Genomic DNA, 21450 nt, shown 5'->3' on the forward strand with positions numbered 1-21450 from the left:
TTCACTCCTCCAAGAGCCGTACGTAACATACTGTTTCACTCCTCCAAGAGCCGTACGTAACATACTGTTTCCCTCCTCCAAGAGCCGTACGTAACATACTGTTTCCCTCCTCCAAGAGCCGTCCAAGAGCCGTAACATACTGTTTCCCTCCTCCAAGAGCCGCGTAACATACTGTTTCCCTCCTCCAAGACGTAACATACTGTTTCCCTCCTCCAAGAGCCGTACGTAACATACTGTACGTAACATACTGTTTCCCTCCTCCAAGAGCCGCCGTAACATACTGTTTCACTCCTCCAAGAGCCGTACGTAACATACTGTTTCACTCCACGGGGAGTTGAGATGTAGCAGGGTGTTGCATTTCCCTCCTCCAAGAGCCGTACGTAACATACTGTTTCCCTCCTCCAAGAGCCGTACGTAACGTACTGTTTCACTCCTCCAAGAGCCGCCGTACGTAACATACTGGTTCCCTCCTCCAAGAGCCGCCGTTTCCCTCCTCCAAGACGTACGTAACATACTGTTTCACTCCTCCAAGAGCCGTACCTAACATACTGTTTCCCTCCTCCAAGAGCCGTACTCCTCCCTCCTGTTTCCCTCCTCTCCAAGAGCCGTACGTAACGTACTGTTTCCCTCCTCCAAGAGCCGTACGTAACATACTGTTTCCCTCCTCCAAGAGCCGTACGTAACATACTGTTTCCCTCCTCCAAGAGCCGTACGTAACGTACTGTTTCCCTCCTCCAAGAGCCGTACGTAACATACACCATTTTGTGTTGTTGGTTTGGTTCTGTACTCCATCACTTTGGATTTTAAAGGATACAAACTGTGAGGTTAAAGTGCAGCCTGTCAGCTTTCATTTGAGTGTCTTGTTGTCTATATCGGGTGGACTGTTAAGAAATTACAGCACTTTATTTTGTACAAATTCACTCATAGGTGTATTAAAGTAGTGTAGTATTTGGTCCCATATTCATGGCACATAATGATCACATCAAGCTTGTGACTGCTGTTTGTTTTGGTTGTGTTTCAGATATTAGTGCCTCTGTAAGTTTCTCACTCATCCTTACTCACGATTCATTCAGGATTATTCATTAAAACATACTTTATTTACAATAACAGTGACTCCAAAATGACATCATTTATTGTGTCACTGTCCCAATACCTTCAGAGTTCACTGTAGCGGACAGGGGTCACTGCAGTGTCTCCAGTGCTGCTTGCATGGACGTTTAGTCTCTAGACGTTTGGTTTCTGACGACACGTTACTGTGGAAATACAATCTAGCAATTTAGCTGTGTACAATAAGACATGATTTCCAACGTAAACAACAAAGCTCATCTCAGAAAGCTGATTACAAGCCATATTGACAGAAGACAGAGCATATTGTCAGTGTGGGGTTGGAGCAGAGCTTCCTGATTACGTTGGGCTGCTTCCTGATTACGTTGGGTTGCTTCCCAAACTGCACCCTATTCCCTATGTAGTGCACTATTTGTGACCAGAGCCCTTATGGGGTAGTAGAGAAGAGGGTACCGTTTGGGACGCAGGCATTCATTGTTGTAAGTGCATCTAGAGCAGAACGTCCCTATTACAGTGCTTCATAATGTCTCACTCTAAAGGTCACAATATGGTCACACTAAGGACACACTAAGGTCACACTAAGGTCACACTAAGGTCACACTAAGGACACACTAAGGACACACTAAGGTCACACTAAGGACACACTAAGGACACACTAAGGTCACACTAAGGACACACTAAGGACACACTAAGGTCACACTAAGGACACACTAAGGTCACACTAAGGACACACTAAGGTCACACTAAGGACACACTAAGGTCACACTAAGGACACACTAAGGACACACTAAGGTCACACTAAGGACACACTGAGGACACACTAAGGTCACTTCTTATTCTTCTAGCCTGAATTTAAAAGGGTTAAAAAAAAGCATGACTTTCGTTCTTAGTTAAAAGATTGATACATTACTAATCTAAGTTGAGTTAAAATCATGACGTTTTGCTCCGTTTTAATGGACTGCATCAGAAGGACCAGAAAAGCTATGGACAGACTAAACTTTATTATGATTTAAAAAAATAATGTTATACACAAATAAGATAAACAAAGCGTCATGTTTATAACTGTGAGCAGTGAGTTGTGATATTAGCGCCTCTAAGTTTCTCACTCATCCTTACTCACAATTCATTCAGGATTATTCATTAAAACATATTTGATTTACAATAACAGTGACTCCAAAATGACATCATTTATAACTGTGAGCAGTGAGTTGTGCCTTCTCGTTCCCGAACACTCATCTTCTTTATCTGGTTGCACCTCGTCTCACGTTGTTCAAGCACCTTCTACTCCTCGCCGCTTGCCAGGATGCCAAAAAACTGAAACCCTGACCTCATCCCTGGTTATGGGTAGAAGGTCGTCGGTTCAACTCCCGCAACTCCCTCCACACGGCGAATTGCCTGGAATTGCGGTGTGAAACGATATCCATCTTCTATAGTCTCAGGGACGTCAGTAGACTGCACCTTCTTGACCTGACGAATCATCACGCCGGATAACACTTGCCCAATACACTGTGGGAAGGATATTACAAAACGACATTACCCATAATGCAGTATGGCTGGAATTGAATCAAACATGGGAGGACGGGTAAATCAGAGATAAACAACAAAAAATGACAAAAGGAGTTAAATTGAGTTTGGTTGAATATTTGTTATTGTTATCTTCCGTCAAAGGAGAGGAGGACCAAAATGCAGCGTAGTTATTTTTGATTCATCTTAAATAAAAGATAAACCCGAACAACACAAAACAAGAAACCTAACGTGAAAACCTATACAGCCTTATCTGGTGCAAACAAACACTGAGACAGGAACAATCACCCACAAAACACTCAAAGAATATGGCTGCCTAAATATGGTTCCCAATCAGAGACAACGATAAACACCTGCTTCTGATTGAGAACCACCTCAGGCAACCATAGACTTTTCTAGACAACCCCACTATACCACAATCCCAATACCTACAAAAACCCCAAGACAAAACACACCACATAATTAACCCATGTCACACCCTGGCCTGACCAAAATAATAAAGCAAACACAAAATACTAAGACCAGGGCATGACAGTTATGTATAATGTATTATTACAAATGATTCCTTACAGCATACAAACCGAATCCAAGGAAGAATCCAAGTACGGTCTTAAAAGCTGAGTCGAAGTTCTCCAAGATGAGAGGACCACAGGGCTGAGAGGAGAGACACACATACATTGATATTTACATTCATTGGCCCATTAGACATTGATATTTACATTCATTGGTCCATTAGACATTGATATTTACATTCATTGGTCCATTAGATATTGATATTTACATTCATTGGTCCATTAGATATTGATATTTACATTCATTGGTCCATTAGATATTGATATTTACATTCATTGGTCCATTAGATATACAGTAAAAGGAGGACTCTAGTCTAGAAGGATATCACTTTGTTTTGGTATAGACATTGCCACATTGCTTCCACCATTTAAAAGTAGTCAACTGGGTGGGGATTTCTATGGGTCGAGAGTGATCTGCCAATGATAAGAGAGCATTGCTTTCATCAAATTGTGTTGCCTGTGGTTTGTAAAACAAAGACTAAGGTAATATCCAGGAGCCAAGACCAAGATGTATACCAGGACATTGGTCCCAATGGGTCTGTGGGACCCATAGACTCAAGACCCAGTGTGAGTTGAGACCAGGACAAGTTGGTTCTTTATTTGGTCTTGAGTGGTTGCAAGACCAAGATCAATCGATCAAGAGTTCATGGGCCCTCTCTTCAATTGTAAGAAACTCAAGTAGAGTAAACTTGTGTACAGTACAGTAGGGTACAGTACAGTACAGTACAGTAGACTAGGGTACAGTAGAGTAGGGTACAGTAGAGTAGAGTAGAGTACAGTAGAGTAGAGTACAGAAGAGTACAGTAGAGTAGAGCACAGTAGAGTAGAGTACAGTAGAGTACAGTAGAGTACAGTGGAGTACAGTAGAGTAGAATAGAGTACAGTAGAGTAGAGTACAGTAGAGTACAGAAGAGTACAGTAGAATACAGTAGAGTACAGTAGAGTACAGTAGAGTAGAGTACAGTAGAATACAGTAGAGTACAGTAGATTACAGTGGAGTAGAGTACAGTACAGTAGAGTAGAGTGGAGTACAGTAGAGTAGAGTAGAGTACAGTAGAGTAGAGTAGAGTACAGTAGTGCACAGTAGAGTAGAGTACAGCAGAGTACAGTACAGTAGAGTAGGGTACAGTAGAGTAGAGTACAGTAGAGTAGGAGGGTACAGTAGAGTAGAGTACAGTAGGGTAGAGTACAGGAGAGTAGAGTAGAGTACAGTACAGTAGAGTATAGTACAGTAGAGTATAGTACAGTAGAGTACAGTAGAGTATAGTACAGTAGAGAGTACAGTAGAGTACAGTAGAGTAGAGTACAGTAGAATATAGTACAGTAGAGTACAGAAGAGTAGAGTACAGTAGAGTATAGTACAGTAGAATACAGTAGAGTAGAGTGGAGTAAAGTAGAGTGCAGTAGAGTACAGTAGAGTAGAGTACAGTAGAATGTAGTACAGTAGAGTACAGTAGAGTAGAGTACAGTAGAGTACAGTAGAGTAGAGTACAGTAGAGTGGGGTACAGTAGAGTGGAGTACAGTAGAGTACAGTACAGTGGAGTACAGTAGAGTACAGTAGAGTAGAGTACAGTAGAGTATAGTACAGTAGAGTACAGTAGAGTAGAGTGGAGTAAAGTAGAGTACAGTAGAGTACAGTAGAGTAGAGTACAGTAGAATATAGTACAGTAGAGTAGAGTACAGTAGAGTAGAGTACAGTAGAGTACAGTAGAATAGATTGGAGTAAAGTAGAGTGCAGTAGAGTACAGTAGAGTAGAGTACAGTAGAGTACAGTAGAGTAGAGTACAGTAGGGTACAGTAGAGTACAGTAGAGTAGAGTACAGTAGAGACGAGTACAGCAGAGTACTGTAGAGTAGAGTACAGTAGAGTACAGTACAGTAGAGTACAGTTGAGTACAGTAGAGTAGAGTACAGTACAGTAGAGTAGAGTACAGTAGGGTACAGTAGAGTAGAGTATAGTAGGGTACAGTAGGGTAGAGTACAGAAGGGTACAGTAGAGTAGAGTACAGTAGAGTACAGTACAGTGGAGTACAGTAGAGTACACAGTACAGTACAGTAGGGTATAGTACAGTAGGGTACAGTAGAGTGCAGTAGAGTACAGTAGAGTACAGTAGAGTAGAGTAGAGTACTGTAGAGTAGAGTACAGTGGAGTACAGTAGAGTAGAGTACAGTAGAGTAGAGTACAGTAGGGTACGGTAGAGTAGAGTAGTGTACAGTCGAGTACATTCGAGTACAGTATAGTACAGTAGAGTACAGTAGAGTAGAGTACAGTAGGGTACAGTAGAGCAGAGTACAGTAGAGCAGAGTACAGTACAGTAGAGTACAGTACAGCAGAGTACAGTAGAGTTACAGTAGAGTAGAGTAGAGTAGAGTAAAGTACAGTAGAGTACATTGGAGTACAGTAGAGTAGAATAGAGCACAGAAGAGTACAGTAGAGTAGAGTACAGTAGAGCATAGTACAGTAGAGCATAGTACAGTAGAGTATAGTACAGTAGAGTAGAGTACAGTAGAGTAGAGTACAGTAGAGTATACTACAGTAGAGTATAGTACAGTACAGTAGAGTACATTGGAGTACAGTAGAGTAGAATAGAGCACAGAAGAGTATAGTACAGTAGAGTACAGAAGAGTACAGTGGAGTACAGTAGAGTATAGTACAGTAGAGTACAGTAGAGTATACTACAGTAGAGTATAGTACAGTACAGTAGAGTACATTGGAGTACAGTAGAGTAGAATAGAGCACAGAAGAGTATAGTACAGTAGAGTACAGAAGAGTACAGTGGAGTACAGTATAGTATAGTACAGTAGAGTACAGTAGAGTGCATTAGAGTACAGTAGAGTAGAGTAGAGTACAATAGAGTAGAGTACGGTAGAGTATAGTACAGTAGAGTAGAGTACAGTAGCGTAGAGTGCAGCAGAGTAGAGTAGAGTACAGTAGAGTAGAGTACAGTACAGTAGGGTACAGTAGAGTGAGGTAGGGTGGTGTAGGGTTCAGTAGAGTAGGGTACAGTAGAGTATTGTACAGTAGAGTAGGGTTCAGTAGGGTAGGGTTCAGTAGAGTAGGGTTCAGTAGAGTAGGGTTCAGTAGAGTAGGGTTCAGTAGGGTAGGGTTCAGTAGAGTAGGGTAGAGTAGGGTCAGTAGAGTAGGGTCCAGTAAGTAGGGTTCAGTAGAGTAGGGTACAGTAGAGTAGGGTACAGTAGAGTAGAGTACAGTAAGTAGGGTACAGTAGGGTACAGTAGAGTAGGGTTCAGTAGGGTACAGTAGAGTAGGGTACAGTAGCAGTAGGGTTCAGTAGGGTTCAGTAGGGTAGGGTTCAGTAGTAGGGTTCAGTAGAGTAGGGTACAGTAGAGTAGGGTCAGTAGAGTAGGGTTCAGTAGTAGAGTAGGGTACAGAGTAGTAAAGTAGGGTACAGTAGAGTAAGGTAGTAGGGTAGGAGTACAGTAGGGTACAGTAGAGTAGGGTCAGTAGAGTAGGGCACAGTGTACAGTAGAGTAGGGTCAGTAGGGTAGGGTTCAGTAGAGTAGGGTTCAGTAGCAGTACAGTAGAGTAGGGTCAGTAGAGTAGAGTACAGTAGGGAGGGTAGGGTACAGTAGGGTCCAGTAGAGTAGGGTCACAGTACAGTAGAGTACAGTACAGTAGAGTAGGGTACAGTAGAGTAGAGTACAGTAGAGGAGGGTACAGTAAGTAGTAGGTACAGTAGTACAGTAGAGTACAGTAGGGTCCAGTAGAGTAGGGTCCAGTACAGTAGGGTCCAGTAGAGTAGGGTACAGTAGAGTAGGGTCCAGTAGAGTAGGGTCCAGGGTACAGTAGAGTAGGGTCCAGTAGAGTAGGGTACAGTACAGTAGAGTACAGTACAGTAGAGTACAGTACAGTCGGTAGAGTAGAGTAGAGGAGGGTGCAGTAGAGTAGAGTAGAGTACAGTAGAGTACAGTACAGTACAGTAGAGTACAGTAGAGTAGGGTCCAGTACAGTAGGGTCCAGTACAGTAGGGTCCAGTAGAGTAGGGTCCAGTAGAGTAGGGTCCAGTAGAGTAGGGTTCAGTAGAGTAGGGTACAGTAGAGTAGGGTACAGTAGAGTAGGGTCCAGTAGAGTAGGGTTCAGTACAGTGGGGTACAGTAGGGTAGGGTACAGTAGGGTACAGTAGAGTAGGGTACAGTACAGTAGGGTAGAGTAGAGTAGGGTACAGTAGAGTATTGTACAGTAGAGTAAGGTTCAGTAGAGTAGGGTTCAGTAGAGTAGGGTACAGTAAGTAGGGTACAGTAGAGTAGGGTACAGTAGGGTTCAGTAGAGTAGGGTTCAGTACAGTAGGGTACAGTAGGGTAGGGTACAGTAGGGTACAGTAGAGTAGGGTCCAGTAGAGTAGGGTACAGTAGAGTAGGGTCCAGTAGGGTCCAGTAGGTCCAGTAGTAGGGTCCAGTAGAGTAGGGTCCAGTAGAGTAGGGTCCAGTAGAGTAGGGTACAGTAGAGTAGGGTCCAGTAGAGTAGGGTTCAGTACAGTGGGGTACAGTAGGGTAGGGTACAGTAGGGTACAGTAGAGTAGGGTACAGTAGAGTAGGGTACAGTACAGTAGGGTAGGGTACAGTAGGGTACAGTAGAGTAGGGTCCAGTAGAGTAGGGTACAGTACAGTAGGGTAGAGTAGAGTAGGGTACAGTAGAGTATTGTACAGTAGAGTAAGGTTCAGTAGAGTAAGGTTCAGTAGAATAGGGTCCAGTAGAGTAGGGTACAGTACAGTAGGGTCCAGTAGAGTAGGGTCCAGTAGAGTAGGGTCCAGTAGAGTAGGGTCCAGTAGAGTAGGCTACAGTACAGTAGGCTACAGTAGAGAATAATTCCTCTAAATGTACCGTATCTTAGAAGTAATATACAGTGCATTCTGAAAGTATTCAAAGAAAAAATGATTCAATTGTTATTTTGTCTCATCAATCTACACACATTACAACATAACGACAACGCAATTTATTTTTTTAGAAACGTTAGCAAATTTAGATAAAAAATATACCCCGAAATATCACTTTTGCATAAGTATTCAGACCCTTTGCTGAAGACTTTATTGAAGATCGTTTGGCAGTGATTACAGCCTTGAGTCTTCTTGGGTAAGACTTGGTACACCTGTATTTGGGGAGTTCCTCTCATTCTTCTCTGAAGATCCTCTCCAGCTCTGTTAGGTTGGATGGAGAGCGTTGCTGCACAGCTATTTTCAGGTTTCTCCAGAGATGTTCAATCGGGCTCAATTCCAATCTCTGGCTGGGCCACTCAAGGACATTCAGAGACTTGTCCCAAAGCCACTCCTGCGTTGTCTTGACTGTGTGCTGAGGGCCATTGTCCTGTTGGAAGGTGAACCTTCACCCCAGTATGAGGTCCTGAGCACCCTGGAGAAGGTTTTCATCAAGAATCTCGCTGTGCTTTGCTCCGTTCATCTTTCCCTCGATCCTGACTAATCTCTCAGACTCTATCTCTGAAAAACATCCCCACAGCATGATGCTATAACCATCATGCTTCACCGTAGGGATGGTGTCAGTTTTCATCAAGACGTGACACTTGGCATTCAGGCCAAAGAGTTTCATCTTGGTTCCATCAGACCAGAGAATCTTGTTTCTCATGGTCTGAGAATCCTTTAACTTCCAGGAGGACAACCATCTCTGCAGCACTCCTCCAAGCCGGCTGTCATATGCCTTTTACTGAGGAGTGGCTTCCGTCTGGCCACTCTACCATAATGGCCTGATTGGTAGAGTGCTGCAGAGATGGTTGTCCTCCTGGAAGGTTCTCCCATCTCCACAGAGGAACTCTGGAGCTCTGTCACCTCCCTGACCAAGGCCCTTCTCCCAAAGTTGCTCAATAATGCCGGCCGTCGCTAGGAAGAGTCTTGGTGGTTTCAAACTTCTTCCATTTAAGAATGATATAGTCCACTGTGTTCTTGGGGGCTTCAATGCTGCAGAAATATTTTGCTACCCCTCCCCAGATATGTGCCTCGACACAATCCTGTCTCTGAGCTCTACGGACAATTCCTTTGACCTCATGGCTTGGTTTTTGCTCTGACATGCACTGTCAACAGTGGGACCTTAAATAGACAGGTGTGTGCCTTTCCAAATCATGATCAAGTTGAAGAAACATCTCAAGGATAATCAATGGGCTCTTGAGTGGTGCAGCGGTCTAAGGCACTGCATCTCAGTGCTAGAAGTGTCACTACAGACCCTGGTTCGATTCCAGGCTGTATCACGACCGGCTGTGATTGGGAGCCCATAGGGCGGGCGGTGCACAATTGGCCCAACGTCGTACTGGTTTAACTTTGGCCGTGGTAGGCTGTCATTGTAAATAAGAATTTGTTCTTTAACTGACTTGCCTTGTTAAAAAAAGGTCAAATAAAAAAAATGGAAACAGGATGCACCTGAGCTCAATATCGAGTCTCATAGCGAAGGATCTGAATGCTTATGTAAATAAGGTATTTCCGTTGGTTTTATTTTTAATACATTTAACAAAGTTTCTACAAACCTGTTTTCACTTTGTCATTATGGGGTATTGTGTGTAGATTAACGAGTAAATTGTTTGAATTTTTTTTTTAAATCAAATTTAAAATAAGGCTTTAATGTAACATAATGTGGAAAAGGGGAAAGGTTCTGAATACTTCCGAATGCGTTGCATGGTGGTGTTTTGGCTGACAATAAGAAGCATTACCTCTCTGTAGATCCACATCATTTCAGATTTGTCAGATCTTCCCTGAAGTAACAATGAACGCAAGAAAAAAAAGTTTCAAAATAACATTATTGGATTCAAATGTCTTTGACATACAGTACCAGTCAATAGTGTGGACACACCTACTCATTCAAGGGTTTCTCTTTATTTGGACTATTTTCTACATTGTAGAATAATAGTGAAGACATCACAACTATGAAATAACACATATGGAACCATGTAGTAACCAAAAAAGTGTTAAACAAATCAAAATATATTTTAGAGATTCTTCAAAGTAGACACCCTTTGCCTTGATGACAGCTTTGCACACTCTTTGCATTCCCTTGACCAACTTCATGAGTTAGTCACCTGGAATACATTTCAATTAACAGGTGTGCCTTGATAAAAGATAATTTGTGGAATTTCTTTCCTTCTTAATGCTTTTGAGCCAATCAGTCATGTTGTGACAAGGTAGGGGTGGTATAGAGAAGAGAGCCCTATTTGGTAAAAGACCAAGTCCATATTATGTTAAGAACAGCTCAAATAAGCAAAGAGAAACGACAGTCCATCAATAGTTTAAGACAAAGGTCAGTCAACCCGGAAAATGTCAAGAAATTTCTTCATGCGCAGTCGCAAAAACCATCAAGAGCTATGATGAAACTGGCTCTCATGAGGACCGCCACAGGAATAGAAGACCCAGAGTTACCTCTGCTGCAGAGGATAAGTTCAGTAGAGTTACCAGCTTCAGAAACTGCAAACTCCAAATTCCAAATAAACTCCAAATAAATGCTTCACAATGTTCTAGTAACAGACACATATCAACTGTTCAGAGGAGACTGTGTGAATCAGGCCTTCATGGTCGAATTGCTTTAAAGAAACCAACCACAATAAGAAGAGATTTGCTTGGGCCAAGAAACACGAGCAATGGACATTAGACTGGTGGAAATCTGTCCTTTGGTCTGATGAGTTCAAATTTGAGATTTTTGGTTCCAACCGCTGTGTCTGTGAGACGCAGAGTAGGTGAATGGATGATATCTGCATGTGTAGTTCCCACTGTGAAGCATGGAGGAGGTGGTGTGATGGTTTGGGGGTGCTTTGCTGGTGACACTGTTGGTGATTTATTTAGAACTCAAAGCACACTTAACCAGCACGGCTACCACAACATTCTGCAGCGATACGCCATCCCATCTGGTTTCCGCTTGTTATTCAACAGGACAATGACCCAAAACACCTCCAGGCTGTGTAAGGGATATTTAACCAAGAAGGAGAGTGATAGAGTGCGGCATCAGATGACCTGGCCTCCACTATCACCCGACCTCAACCCAATTGAGATGGTTTGGGATGAGTTTGTGTTAGGAATTGTATGAATAATGACTAAACAATATCTACATTTAAATAGAACTATAACTAATTAAACTCTACCCTGTTTTACAATATCTGATTAATAATGGTAGGCCCTAAGAAAGAGGTTACGTAGCATGGATAAGGGGTCAATGGAAATGATAACCATTGTGGAAGGATGTATTCTGTATGTCTAAAGTAAGCAAAGAAGATCATTAACCTATGCTTGAACCGACTCAACTATAACTCTGTGGCGATCAAATAAGACAGCGAGAGCCACTCCAGGTTTTCCGTATCTGGAACTGTCTGCTAAGTAGTGATACACTATGGTGAGACTTCAGGAGTTAATCCAGATATAGTGTGTGTCATGTGTGTGCGCTAGAAAGTTGGAAGAAACTTTTGAACCTGCTTTGTCCTGGTCGAGAGGAGGAGATTGAAACTGAAAGCGCGAACCACTGCTTTTAATCAGGGCAAGGTGACTGGTAACATGACCGAATACAAACAGTGCAGCTATTCCCTCCGCAAGGCTATCAAACAAGCTAACAGTATAGAGACAAAGTAGAATCTCAATTCAACGGCTCAGACACAAGAGGTATGTGGCAGGGTCTACAGTCAATCACGGACTACAAGAAGAAAACCAGCCCAGTCACGGACCAGGATGTCTTGCTCCCAGGCAGACTAAATAACTTTTTTGCCCGCTTTGAGGACAATACAGTGCCACTGACACGGCCTGCAACGAAAACATGCGGACTCTCCTCCACTGCAGCCGAGGTGAGTAAAACATTTAAACGTGTTAACCCTCGCAAGGCTGCAGGCCCAGACGGCATCCCCAGCCGTGCCCTCAGAGCATGCGCAGACCAGCTGGCCGGTGTGTTCACGGACATATTCAATCAATCCCTATACCAGTCTGCTGTTCCCACATGCTTCAAGAGGGCCACCATTGTTCCTGTTCCCAAGAAAGCTAAGGTAACTGAGCTAAACGACTACCGCCCCGTAGCACTCACTTCCGTCATCATGAAGTGCTTTGAGAGACTAGTCAAGGACCATATCACCTCCACCCTACCTGACACCCTAGACCCACTCCAATTTGCTTACCGCCCAAATAGGTCCACAGACGATGCAATCTCAACCACACTGCACACTGCCCTAACCCATCTGGACAAGAGGAATACCTATGTGAGAATGCTGTTCATCGACTACAGCTCGGCATTCAACACCATAGTACCCTCCAAGCTCGTCATCAAGCTCGAGACCCTGGGTCTCGACCCCGCCCTGTGCTACTGGGTACTGGACTTCCTGACGGGCTGCCCCCAGGTGGTGAGGGTAGGCAACAACATCTCCACCCCGCTGATCCTCAACACTGGGGCCCCACAAGGGTGCGTTCTGAGTCCTCTCCTGTACTCCCTGTTCACCCACGACTGCGTGGCCACGCACGCATCCAACTCAATCATCAAGTTTGCGGACGACACAACAGTGGTAGGCTTGATTACCAACAACGACGAGACGGCCTTCAGGGAGGAGGTGAGGGCCCTCGGAGTGTGGTGTCAGGAAAATAACCTCACACTCAACGTCAACAAAACTAAGGAGATGATTGTGGACTTCAAGAAACAGCAGAGGGAACACCCCCCTATCCACATCGATGGAACAGTAGTGGAGAGGGTAGTAAGTTAAGTTCCTTGGCATACACATCACAGACAAACTGAATTGGTCCACTCACACAGACAGCATCGTGAAGAAGGCGCAGCAGCGCCTCTTCAACCTCAGGAGGCTGAAGAAATTCGGCTTGTCACCAAAAGCACTCACAAACTTCTACAGATGCACAATCGAGAGCATCCTGGCGGGCTGTATCACCGCCTGGTATGGCAACTGCACCGCCCTCAACCGTAAGGCTCTCCAGAGGGTAGTGAGGTCTGCACAACGCATCACCGGGGGCAAACTACCTGCCCTCCAGGACACCTACACCACCCGATGCTACAGGAAGGCCATAAAGATCATCAAGGACATCAACCACCCGAGCCACTGCCTGTTCACCCCGCTGTCATCCAGAAGGCGAGGTCAGTACAGGTGCATCAAAGCTGGGACCGAGAGACTGAAAAACAGCTTCTATCTCAAGGCCATCAGACTGTTAAACAGCCACCACTAACATTGAGTGGCTACTGCCAACACACTGTCAATGACACTGACTCTACTCCAGCCACTTTAATCATGGGAATTGATGGGAAATTATGTAAATATATCACTAGCCACTTTAAACAATGCTACCTTATATAATGTTACTTACCCTACATTATTCATCTCATATGCATACGTTGATACTGTACTCTATATCATCGACTGCATCCTTATGTAATACATGTATCACTAGCCACTTTAACTATGCCACTTGGTTTACATACTTATCTCATATGTATATACTGTACTCGATATCATCTACTGTATCTTGCCTATGCTGCTCTGTACCATCACTCATTCATATATCCTTATGTACATATTCTTTATCCCCTTACACTGTGTATAAGACAGTAGTTTTTTGGGAATTGTTAGTTAGATTACTTGTTCGTTATTACTGCATGGTCGGAACTAGAAGCACAAGCATTTCGCTACACTCGCATTAACATCTGCTAACCATGTGTATGTGACAAATAAAATTTGATTTGATTTGATTTATGCCACTTTGTTTACATACTCATCTCATATGTATATACTGTACTCGATACCATCTACTGTATCTTGCCTATGCTGCTCTGTACCATCACTCATTCATATATCTTTATGTACATATTCTTTATCCCCTTACACTGTGTATAAGACAGTAGTTTTTTTTTGAATTATTAGTTAGATTACTTGTTGGATTATTACTGCATTGTCGGAACTAGAAGCACAAGCATTTCGCTACACTCGCATTAACATCTGCTAACCATGTGTATGTGACAAATAAAATTTGATTTGATTTGAGATTCATTTTATAACCTATGACATCATATTTGATATATAAACTGTTGTACAGGGTTCTATGAGCAGCGCGCTCCGAGAATAAATACTATTGGCTAATTTTGATAGACTGGTCTCTGTCTATTTCATGCAAATAAGGATCTTACAAATTCTTAGAAACAGACAGAATGATTTTAATTGAATTGGCAGTTGGACAGCAGAGTGAAGGACAACCAGCCAACAAATGCTCAGCATACGTGGGAACTCCTTCAAGACTTTTGGAAAAGCATTCCAAGTGAAGCTGGTTGAGAGAATGCCAAGAGTGTGTAAAGCTGTCATCAAGGCAAAGGGTGGCTGCTTTGAAGAATCTAAAATCTATTTAGATTTATTGAACACTTTTTTGGTTACTACATTCCATATGTGTTATTTCATAGTTTCTATGTCTTCACAATGTAGAAAATAGTAAAAATAAAGAAAAACTCTTGAATGAGTAGGTGTGTCCAAACTTTTGACTTGTCCTGTAAATTGTTTTTATTGTATGTAGCATTCCTCGTAATTGAATTAGTTGGTTGCCGGGAGTTATTCCTGCTCAAATCACAGTTAGGATTAAAAACTCCTCGCACCATTTAAAACAGCTGACATTTGTTTTTTTTACTTACCCAGTTGCCGCCATCTTTAGTCATTTGAACCTCCATACATTGGGATGGGTCTGACTTGAAACTAGAACATTGACAGGTCTCTGGAATATTGCTATCCCAGTCTCTGTAACTCATTATTCCACAACACTTACCCTGCAACAGCAAACACAGTTGTCAGTGAACACGAGGTGAGAAACAATGAACACAAGGTTAGAAACAGTGAACACAAGATGAACACAAGGTTAGAGACAGTGAACACAAGGTTAGAAACAGTGAACACAAGGTTAGAAACAGTGAACAGAAGATGAACACAAGGTTAGAAACAGTGAACACAAGGTTAGAGACAGTGAACACAAGGTTAGAAACAGTGAACACAAGATGAACACAAGGTTAGAAACAGTGAACACAAGGTTAGAAACAGTGAACACAAGGTTAGAAACAGTGAACACAAGGTTAGAAACAGTGAACACAAGGTTAGAAACAGTGAACACAAGGTTAGAAACAGTGAACACAAGGTTAGAAACAGTGAACACAAGGTTAGAAACAGTGAACACAAGATTAGAAACAGTGAACACGAGGTTAGAAACAGTGAACACAAGGTTAGAAACAGTGAACACAAGATGAACACGAGGTTAGAAACAGTGAACACAAGGTTAGAAACAGTGAACACAAGGTTAGAAACAGTGAACACAAGGTTAGAAACAGTGAACACAAGATTAGAAACAGTGAACACGAGGTTAGAAACAGTGAACACAAGGTTAGAAACAGTGAACACAAGGTTAGAAACAGTGAACACAAGGTTAGAAACAGTGAACACAAAATGAACACGAGGTTAGAAACAGTGAACACAAGGTTAGAAACAGTGAACACAAGATTAGAAACAGTGAACACAAGATGAACACGAGGATAGAAACAGTGAACACAAGGTTAGAAACAGTGAACACAAGATTAGAAACAGTGAACACAAGGTTAGAAACAGTGAACACAAGATTAGAAACAGTGAACACAAGATGAACACAAGGTGAGAAACAGTGAACACGAGGTTAGAAACAGTGAACACAAGATTAGAAACAGTGAACACAAGATTAGAAACAATGAACACAAGATGAACACAAGGTGAGAAACAGTGAGAAATTGACATTGCTAGTCTTACAAATTGATCATGACAGATTAAGACTTCTTTATGAATTGTGTTGCAAAATTCTGGTATTTTTTTTTAAATTCACAGGTTTTCCAGAAATCCTGTCTGGAAGATTCCCAGATTACCAAGGGAATGTAACAGTATAACTTTAATCTGTCCACTCGCCCCTACCCGGGCGCGAACCAGGGACCCTCTGCACACAGACAACAGTCACCCACGAAGCATCGTTACCCATCGCTCCACAAAAGCCACGGCCCTTGCAGAGCCGCGGGGAACCACTACTTCAAAGTCTCAGAGCAGGTGACGTCACCGATTGAAACGCTATTTAGCGCGCACCACCGCTAACTAAGCTAGCCGTTTCACATCGGTTACACCAGTACCACCGCTAACTAAGCTAGCCGTTTCACATCCGTTACACATGGAATCCAGAATCCTGCATCCAGGATTTATGGAAAACCTGGGAATTTAGGAAATTTTGCCACCTATTTATGAATATGAATAATTGTGGACAATATGTAGACTTCCACAGTACTTGTACTTGTAGAGCCATGATAGTTTGTCGCTGCTCTGCATCAGCCATCATTTCTGATGTAATTGCAGGGAGGTTTTCTTTAATCAGTTGCATGGCCTTAAATAACAAGGGAAAAAAATACACATTTTGAGAAGATTCATCAATTTAAGATGCTTTTATATTTAATTTAAAGTGTTAATTAAGCCACAAAGTAAATGTACAAAATATAAACTGTGAAATAATAATAAATAATAGCAATAGCTTGTGTAACCCTTCTGTATAACAGCTTAGTTTAAGATAAACAGTGGTAGTGATATATCGGCATAAAATCAATGCATTTTTTTAAAAGAATCATGCAATAGACTTTTAAATATCTAAAGAAAAGTTTACCTCAGGCATTGAACGAGCCACTTTAAATCCCAAAATAAGAAAAAGGATTGATCCAAAGCCTATTATTCCAAGGAACTGAAAACAAAATACACATTTTCGGGCAAACAAACAATTAGTAAATCATACACAATCACACAGTTTTGTTTAATACATTTCTTTAAAATGTTATTATATATATATTTTTTTGCCACATTGAATTAAAAAATGTTACCATGCAACCATATCATTGTCTATTGCAGGAAAAGTTTGATTTTGTATTATATAAACACTATGGTCAATAAAGGCTAATAATGTGATGTTTTAAAACTGTTTTGTATTGAGTCAATGAGATTCAAGTATTCACCAATCTCAGTATCACAATGTTCTCTTGGTATGCACCATATGCTCCAAGTAAAGAGAGCAGCACAGAAACAACTGCAGTCGATATAATCCATGTCAAGCCAATTGACTCTCCTTGGTCATGCTGGAAAACAGGATCACAAGCATTGTCATTGGGGGGGAGTGAGACTTAAATTGTACAGTTGTTGTTTGTGTTGTTAATTAGTTGGATAATTTCACCTCTGTATTATGTGGTGCTGCGATCATTCCCAAAACCAATAGGACACACCCTGCAATCTGAAACACCATGAAAACCATGTCATTCCCAAAACCAATAGGACACACCCTGCAATCTGAAACACCATGAAAACCGTGTCATTCCCAAAACCAATAGGACACACCCTGCAATCTGAAACACCATGAAAACCGTGTCATTCCCAAAACCAATAGGACACACCCTGCAATCTGAACAACACCATGAAAACCATGTCATTCCCAAAACCAATAGGACACACCCTGCAATCTGAAACACCATGAAAACCGTGTCATTCCCAAAACCAATAGGACACACCCTGCAATCTGAAACACCATGAAAACCGTGTCATTCCCAAAACCAATAGGACACACCCTGCAATCTGAAACACCATGAAAACCGTGTCATTCCCAAAACCAATAGGACACACCCTGCAATCTGAAACACCATGAAAACCGTGTCATTCCCAAAACCAATAGGACACACCCTGCAATCTGAAACACCATGAAAACCGTGTCATTCCCAAAACCAATAGGACACACCCTGCAATCTGAAACACCATGAAAACCGTGTCATTCCCAAAACCAATAGGACACACCCTGCAATCTGAAACACCATGAAAACCGTGTCATTCCCAAAACCAATAGGACACACCCTGCAATCTGAAACACCATGAAAACCGTGTCATTCCCAAAACCAATAGGACACACCCTGCAATCTGAAACACCATGAAAACCATGTCATTCCCAAAACCAATAGGACACACCCTGCAATCTGAAACACCATGAAAACCGTGTCATTCCCAAAACCAATAGGACACACCCTGCAATCTGAAACACCATGAAAACCATGTCATTCCCAAAACCAATAGGACACACCCTGCAATCTGAAACACCATGAAAACCATGTCATTCCCAAAACCAATAGGACACACCCTGCAATCTAAAACACCATGAAAACCGTGTCATTCCCAAAACCAATAGGACACACCCTGCAATCTGAAACACCATGAAAACCATGTCATTCCCAAAACCAATAGGACACACCCTGCAATCTGAAACACCATGAAAACCATGTCATTCCCAAAACCAATAGGACACACCCTGCAATCTGAAACACCATGAAAACCGTGTCATTCCCAAAACCAATAGGACACACCCTGCAATCTGAAACACCATGAAAACCATGTCATTCCCAAAACCAATAGGACACACCCTGCAATCTGAAACACCATGAAAACCGTGTCATTCCCAAAACCAATAGGACACACCCTGCAATCTGAAACACCATGAAAACCGTGTCATTCCCAAAACCAATAGGACACACCCTGCAATCTGAAACACCATGAAAACCGTGTCATTCCCAAAACCAATAGGACACACCCTGCAATCTGAAACACCATGAAAACTGTGTCATTCCCAAAACCAATAGGACACACCCTGCAATCTAAAACACCATGAAAACCGTGTCATTCCCAAAACCAATAGGACACACCCTGCAATCTGAAACACCATGAAAACCGTGTCATTCCCAAAACCAATAGGACACACCCTGCAATCTAAAACACCATGAAAACTGTGTCATTCCCAAAACCAATAGGACACACCCTGCAATCTAAAACACCATGAAAACCGGGTCACAATTTACAATGCAATATATTAATACATCAAGAAAAGTTAGAAACATACACAATGAAAGTAGTCAAACAACAGAACTACTTTATAATAAATAAAAATAAATAAAAAATAAAGAGGTTAAAAGACACACAGGCAGAAAAATCTATGAATAAACCAACAACAGGTACAGTTAATGAACAATAAAATGGACGAGGTTATCTCATCTTAATATCGCTTACCCCTAACAACATGTTGAATCCAAAGAACAGCTGTTTCAGACATCTGTTGACCTGTGCCATTTGTGAACAGAATCAAAGAGCAAAACAAGCTGTTCAAAATGATGTTGGGCACACAGAGTATCTACTTGCTTGCTTATCTAGACCCTTATTCTCAAATCAGACTGTTTCAACCGCACGCACTGTTTTAATTATACCACTGCTTGTGGGGAGGGCGGTCTTTCATCTGCGTATCTACCGTAAATGACGTTAAAACAGGCAGGGTTTCTGACATGATGTTTAGCAGAGCAGGACCGGATTTGGTCAAGATGGTTGTCGATGGGGAAAGTGACAAACTCGTCGTCCCTTGTTGGTACCTTTTCTCTAAATCTAAATCGTAAAAACATTTAGCTATCATCAAGACAGTTTATTCAGTAGCTGAATAGATCTTCACGACATGACCATGAAAGTGACAAACTGACACATATCCATATTTGTCATAAATAACTTTATGTCAAAGGAAGTGCTGTACTGCACTTGTACTGCACTGAATGGTTCTCCGCAGCTAGCTTGGCAGCCATGACATGCTAAGCTAAAATGAATCAGGCGTTTCTAAGGGAACGTTTCTAAGGGAACCAGCTCTCATATAAAGGGGAACGGAAACACTAGGATTTAGAACGCCTGATAACCGGAACTGTAAATCGCCGTATTGGCATTGTTGCGTCAGTGGCAGGGGAGAGCATTGTGGAACTCCCCAAAATGGCTGAATTTACAGAGTAGCTCCAAGTCTGAGAATGAGTTTATTCCAGAGACAGAAATAATTGTTAGTTAGGGAGTCAATAAACCAACTGAAACCGTTCATGTTTGAGCCGATCGTTGCCCCAGATCAGAGTTTGTTCTCTTAGCAGTAACAACACAGACATGCCGCCTGAAACACCTCAGCTAGAGGGTCGGCCTAGGCAAACACAAACTGGTGTGAGTGGGGATGCTGCCAGGTAATGGCTAGAGTATGAGTGCGTGTGTTGTAGAGAGTGTCGCGATTCAGCACAAAATCGCAGCGGACGGTGGCTGTATTGCTGTACATCCAGTCAGCGGTTCCTGTCAGTCTGTCTGGCGATGTATTTATTGGACGTGTCAATAATCTTTATGAAGGACTTCCTGGCCGAAGCGGTTACTCGACCAGTCAGCAGCCGATATGCCAGCTAAATAATTGGTGAAATGTTGCTTGATTATAAATTATTTAAAGTTAATATCAGTAGTGGGTAGGTGTTCAATATATTGTAATTAAACAGGCAGGGAGCAGGTCTCGAACCCTCGACCTTCTAGCCCGAAGTCCAGCGCGCTATCGACAGTGTTTATAAGCCCAGGGTCGTTACACTATATAAGTATCCTATAACGCGGTTTATTATCAGCGCTGTTTGGCACGTTGGTAACACATTTACCATTAGATTAGACGACAAGAGTTTGAATCGCAGACAGCATCATGATTCATGAAATCTCATTCTCACCAATGATGGGGCATGCTCCTTATAAATACATTGTGATTTAGTTTCGGTATCAGACTAACTTTTCTTATGATTTTGTTTGACGAGCAAAGTTTATCGCCAGTTCACCCTATCTGCCTGCACAAGGGAGAATTGGACAAGCTGCACCGCGGCTCATCCCTGCGTGTGCTGTTTCTTCCAGAATGCGCGCATACACAGACGAAAAGGCACTGTATACAATTAATTTCGTAACTCGAGCCTAAGACATAGACCTAATGTCTGCGCCTTGTGTAAAACATTGTATTAGTTAGCTTGTCCACTATAACAACAGGTTCAAACGTTAGAGTATTGACTTCAACAAGCGTTGGCTGCCATTATTGGAAAGGAATGGTAACTACACTCGGCAACTGGTTGGCAGAGTCAACGTAGACTTTAATAATATACCATTTAGCAGACACCTTTATCCAAAGCTAACCGGGTTATATGGTAGTGGAAACAGATCATAGAAACAGGATAACCATGTTGATATCATGGATGGTCAGTCCTTGCATCTATAACTCTGTCTATGAATTTGAGAGTGGTTACATTTCTCCAGCCCCAATCCCTCAGCTTTTTACCGAAAGAGGAGCAGGGAGACACTGTGTTGTTGTATCTACTGCCGATTGCCACTTTAAGAAGTTAAGATGCAGATTAAATACACACACCAACATATGTTACAGATGCTATATAAAAATCCCATCACTCAGACAGTTAGTGAATACACAGTATCCAGCACAGCAAACAATC

General features: G+C 42.3%; 1 protein-coding gene across 2 annotated transcripts; it reads right to left on the reverse strand.

Annotated features, from left to right (window-relative positions):
- Window positions 1–2047: 2047 nt before the first annotated feature.
- On the reverse strand, window positions 2048–20034 carry LOC112251683 (CD9 antigen-like). Of its 2 annotated transcripts, XM_042316683.1 has the most exons (9): window positions 19205–20034; window positions 17337–17393; window positions 17122–17241; window positions 16779–16853; window positions 16410–16505; window positions 14758–14889; window positions 9830–9871; window positions 3160–3243; window positions 2048–2571 (listed from the first exon to the last, which is right to left on the reverse strand). In XM_042316683.1, exons 1-9 carry the CDS (start codon window positions 19262–19264, stop codon window positions 2404–2406), a joined length of 834 nt encoding a protein of 277 aa, XP_042172617.1. In that variant the 5' UTR covers window positions 19265–20034; the 3' UTR covers window positions 2048–2403. The 2 variants fall into 2 exon arrangements, with proteins under 2 accessions (XP_042172617.1, XP_042172619.1); XM_042316685.1 differs by lacking the exon at window positions 17337–17393 and having other exon boundaries at window positions 19205–19738.
- Between the last annotated feature and the right edge of the window lie 1416 nt (window positions 20035–21450).

This window comes from Oncorhynchus tshawytscha, unplaced genomic scaffold (genome assembly GCF_018296145.1).
Source record: "Oncorhynchus tshawytscha isolate Ot180627B unplaced genomic scaffold, Otsh_v2.0 Un_scaffold_4092_pilon_pilon, whole genome shotgun sequence".
Classification (NCBI taxonomy): Eukaryota; Metazoa; Chordata; class Actinopteri; order Salmoniformes; family Salmonidae; genus Oncorhynchus; species Oncorhynchus tshawytscha.

Bases quoted from the DNA above. Each gene is read 5' to 3' on its own strand.
- LOC112251683 (XM_042316683.1), bottom strand. From the start codon at position 19,264: ATGGCACAGGTCAACAGATGTCTGAAACAGCTGTTCTTTGGATTCAAC. The intron at 17,242-17,336 runs GTGAAATTATCC...CCTGTTTTCCAG, and splicing joins CAGCACCACATAATACAGAG to CATGACCAAGGAGAGTCAAT. The intron at 2,572-3,159 runs GTAAGGAATCAT...TCCTTCCCACAG, and splicing joins TTGGATTCGGTTTGTATGCT to TGTATTGGGCAAGTGTTATC.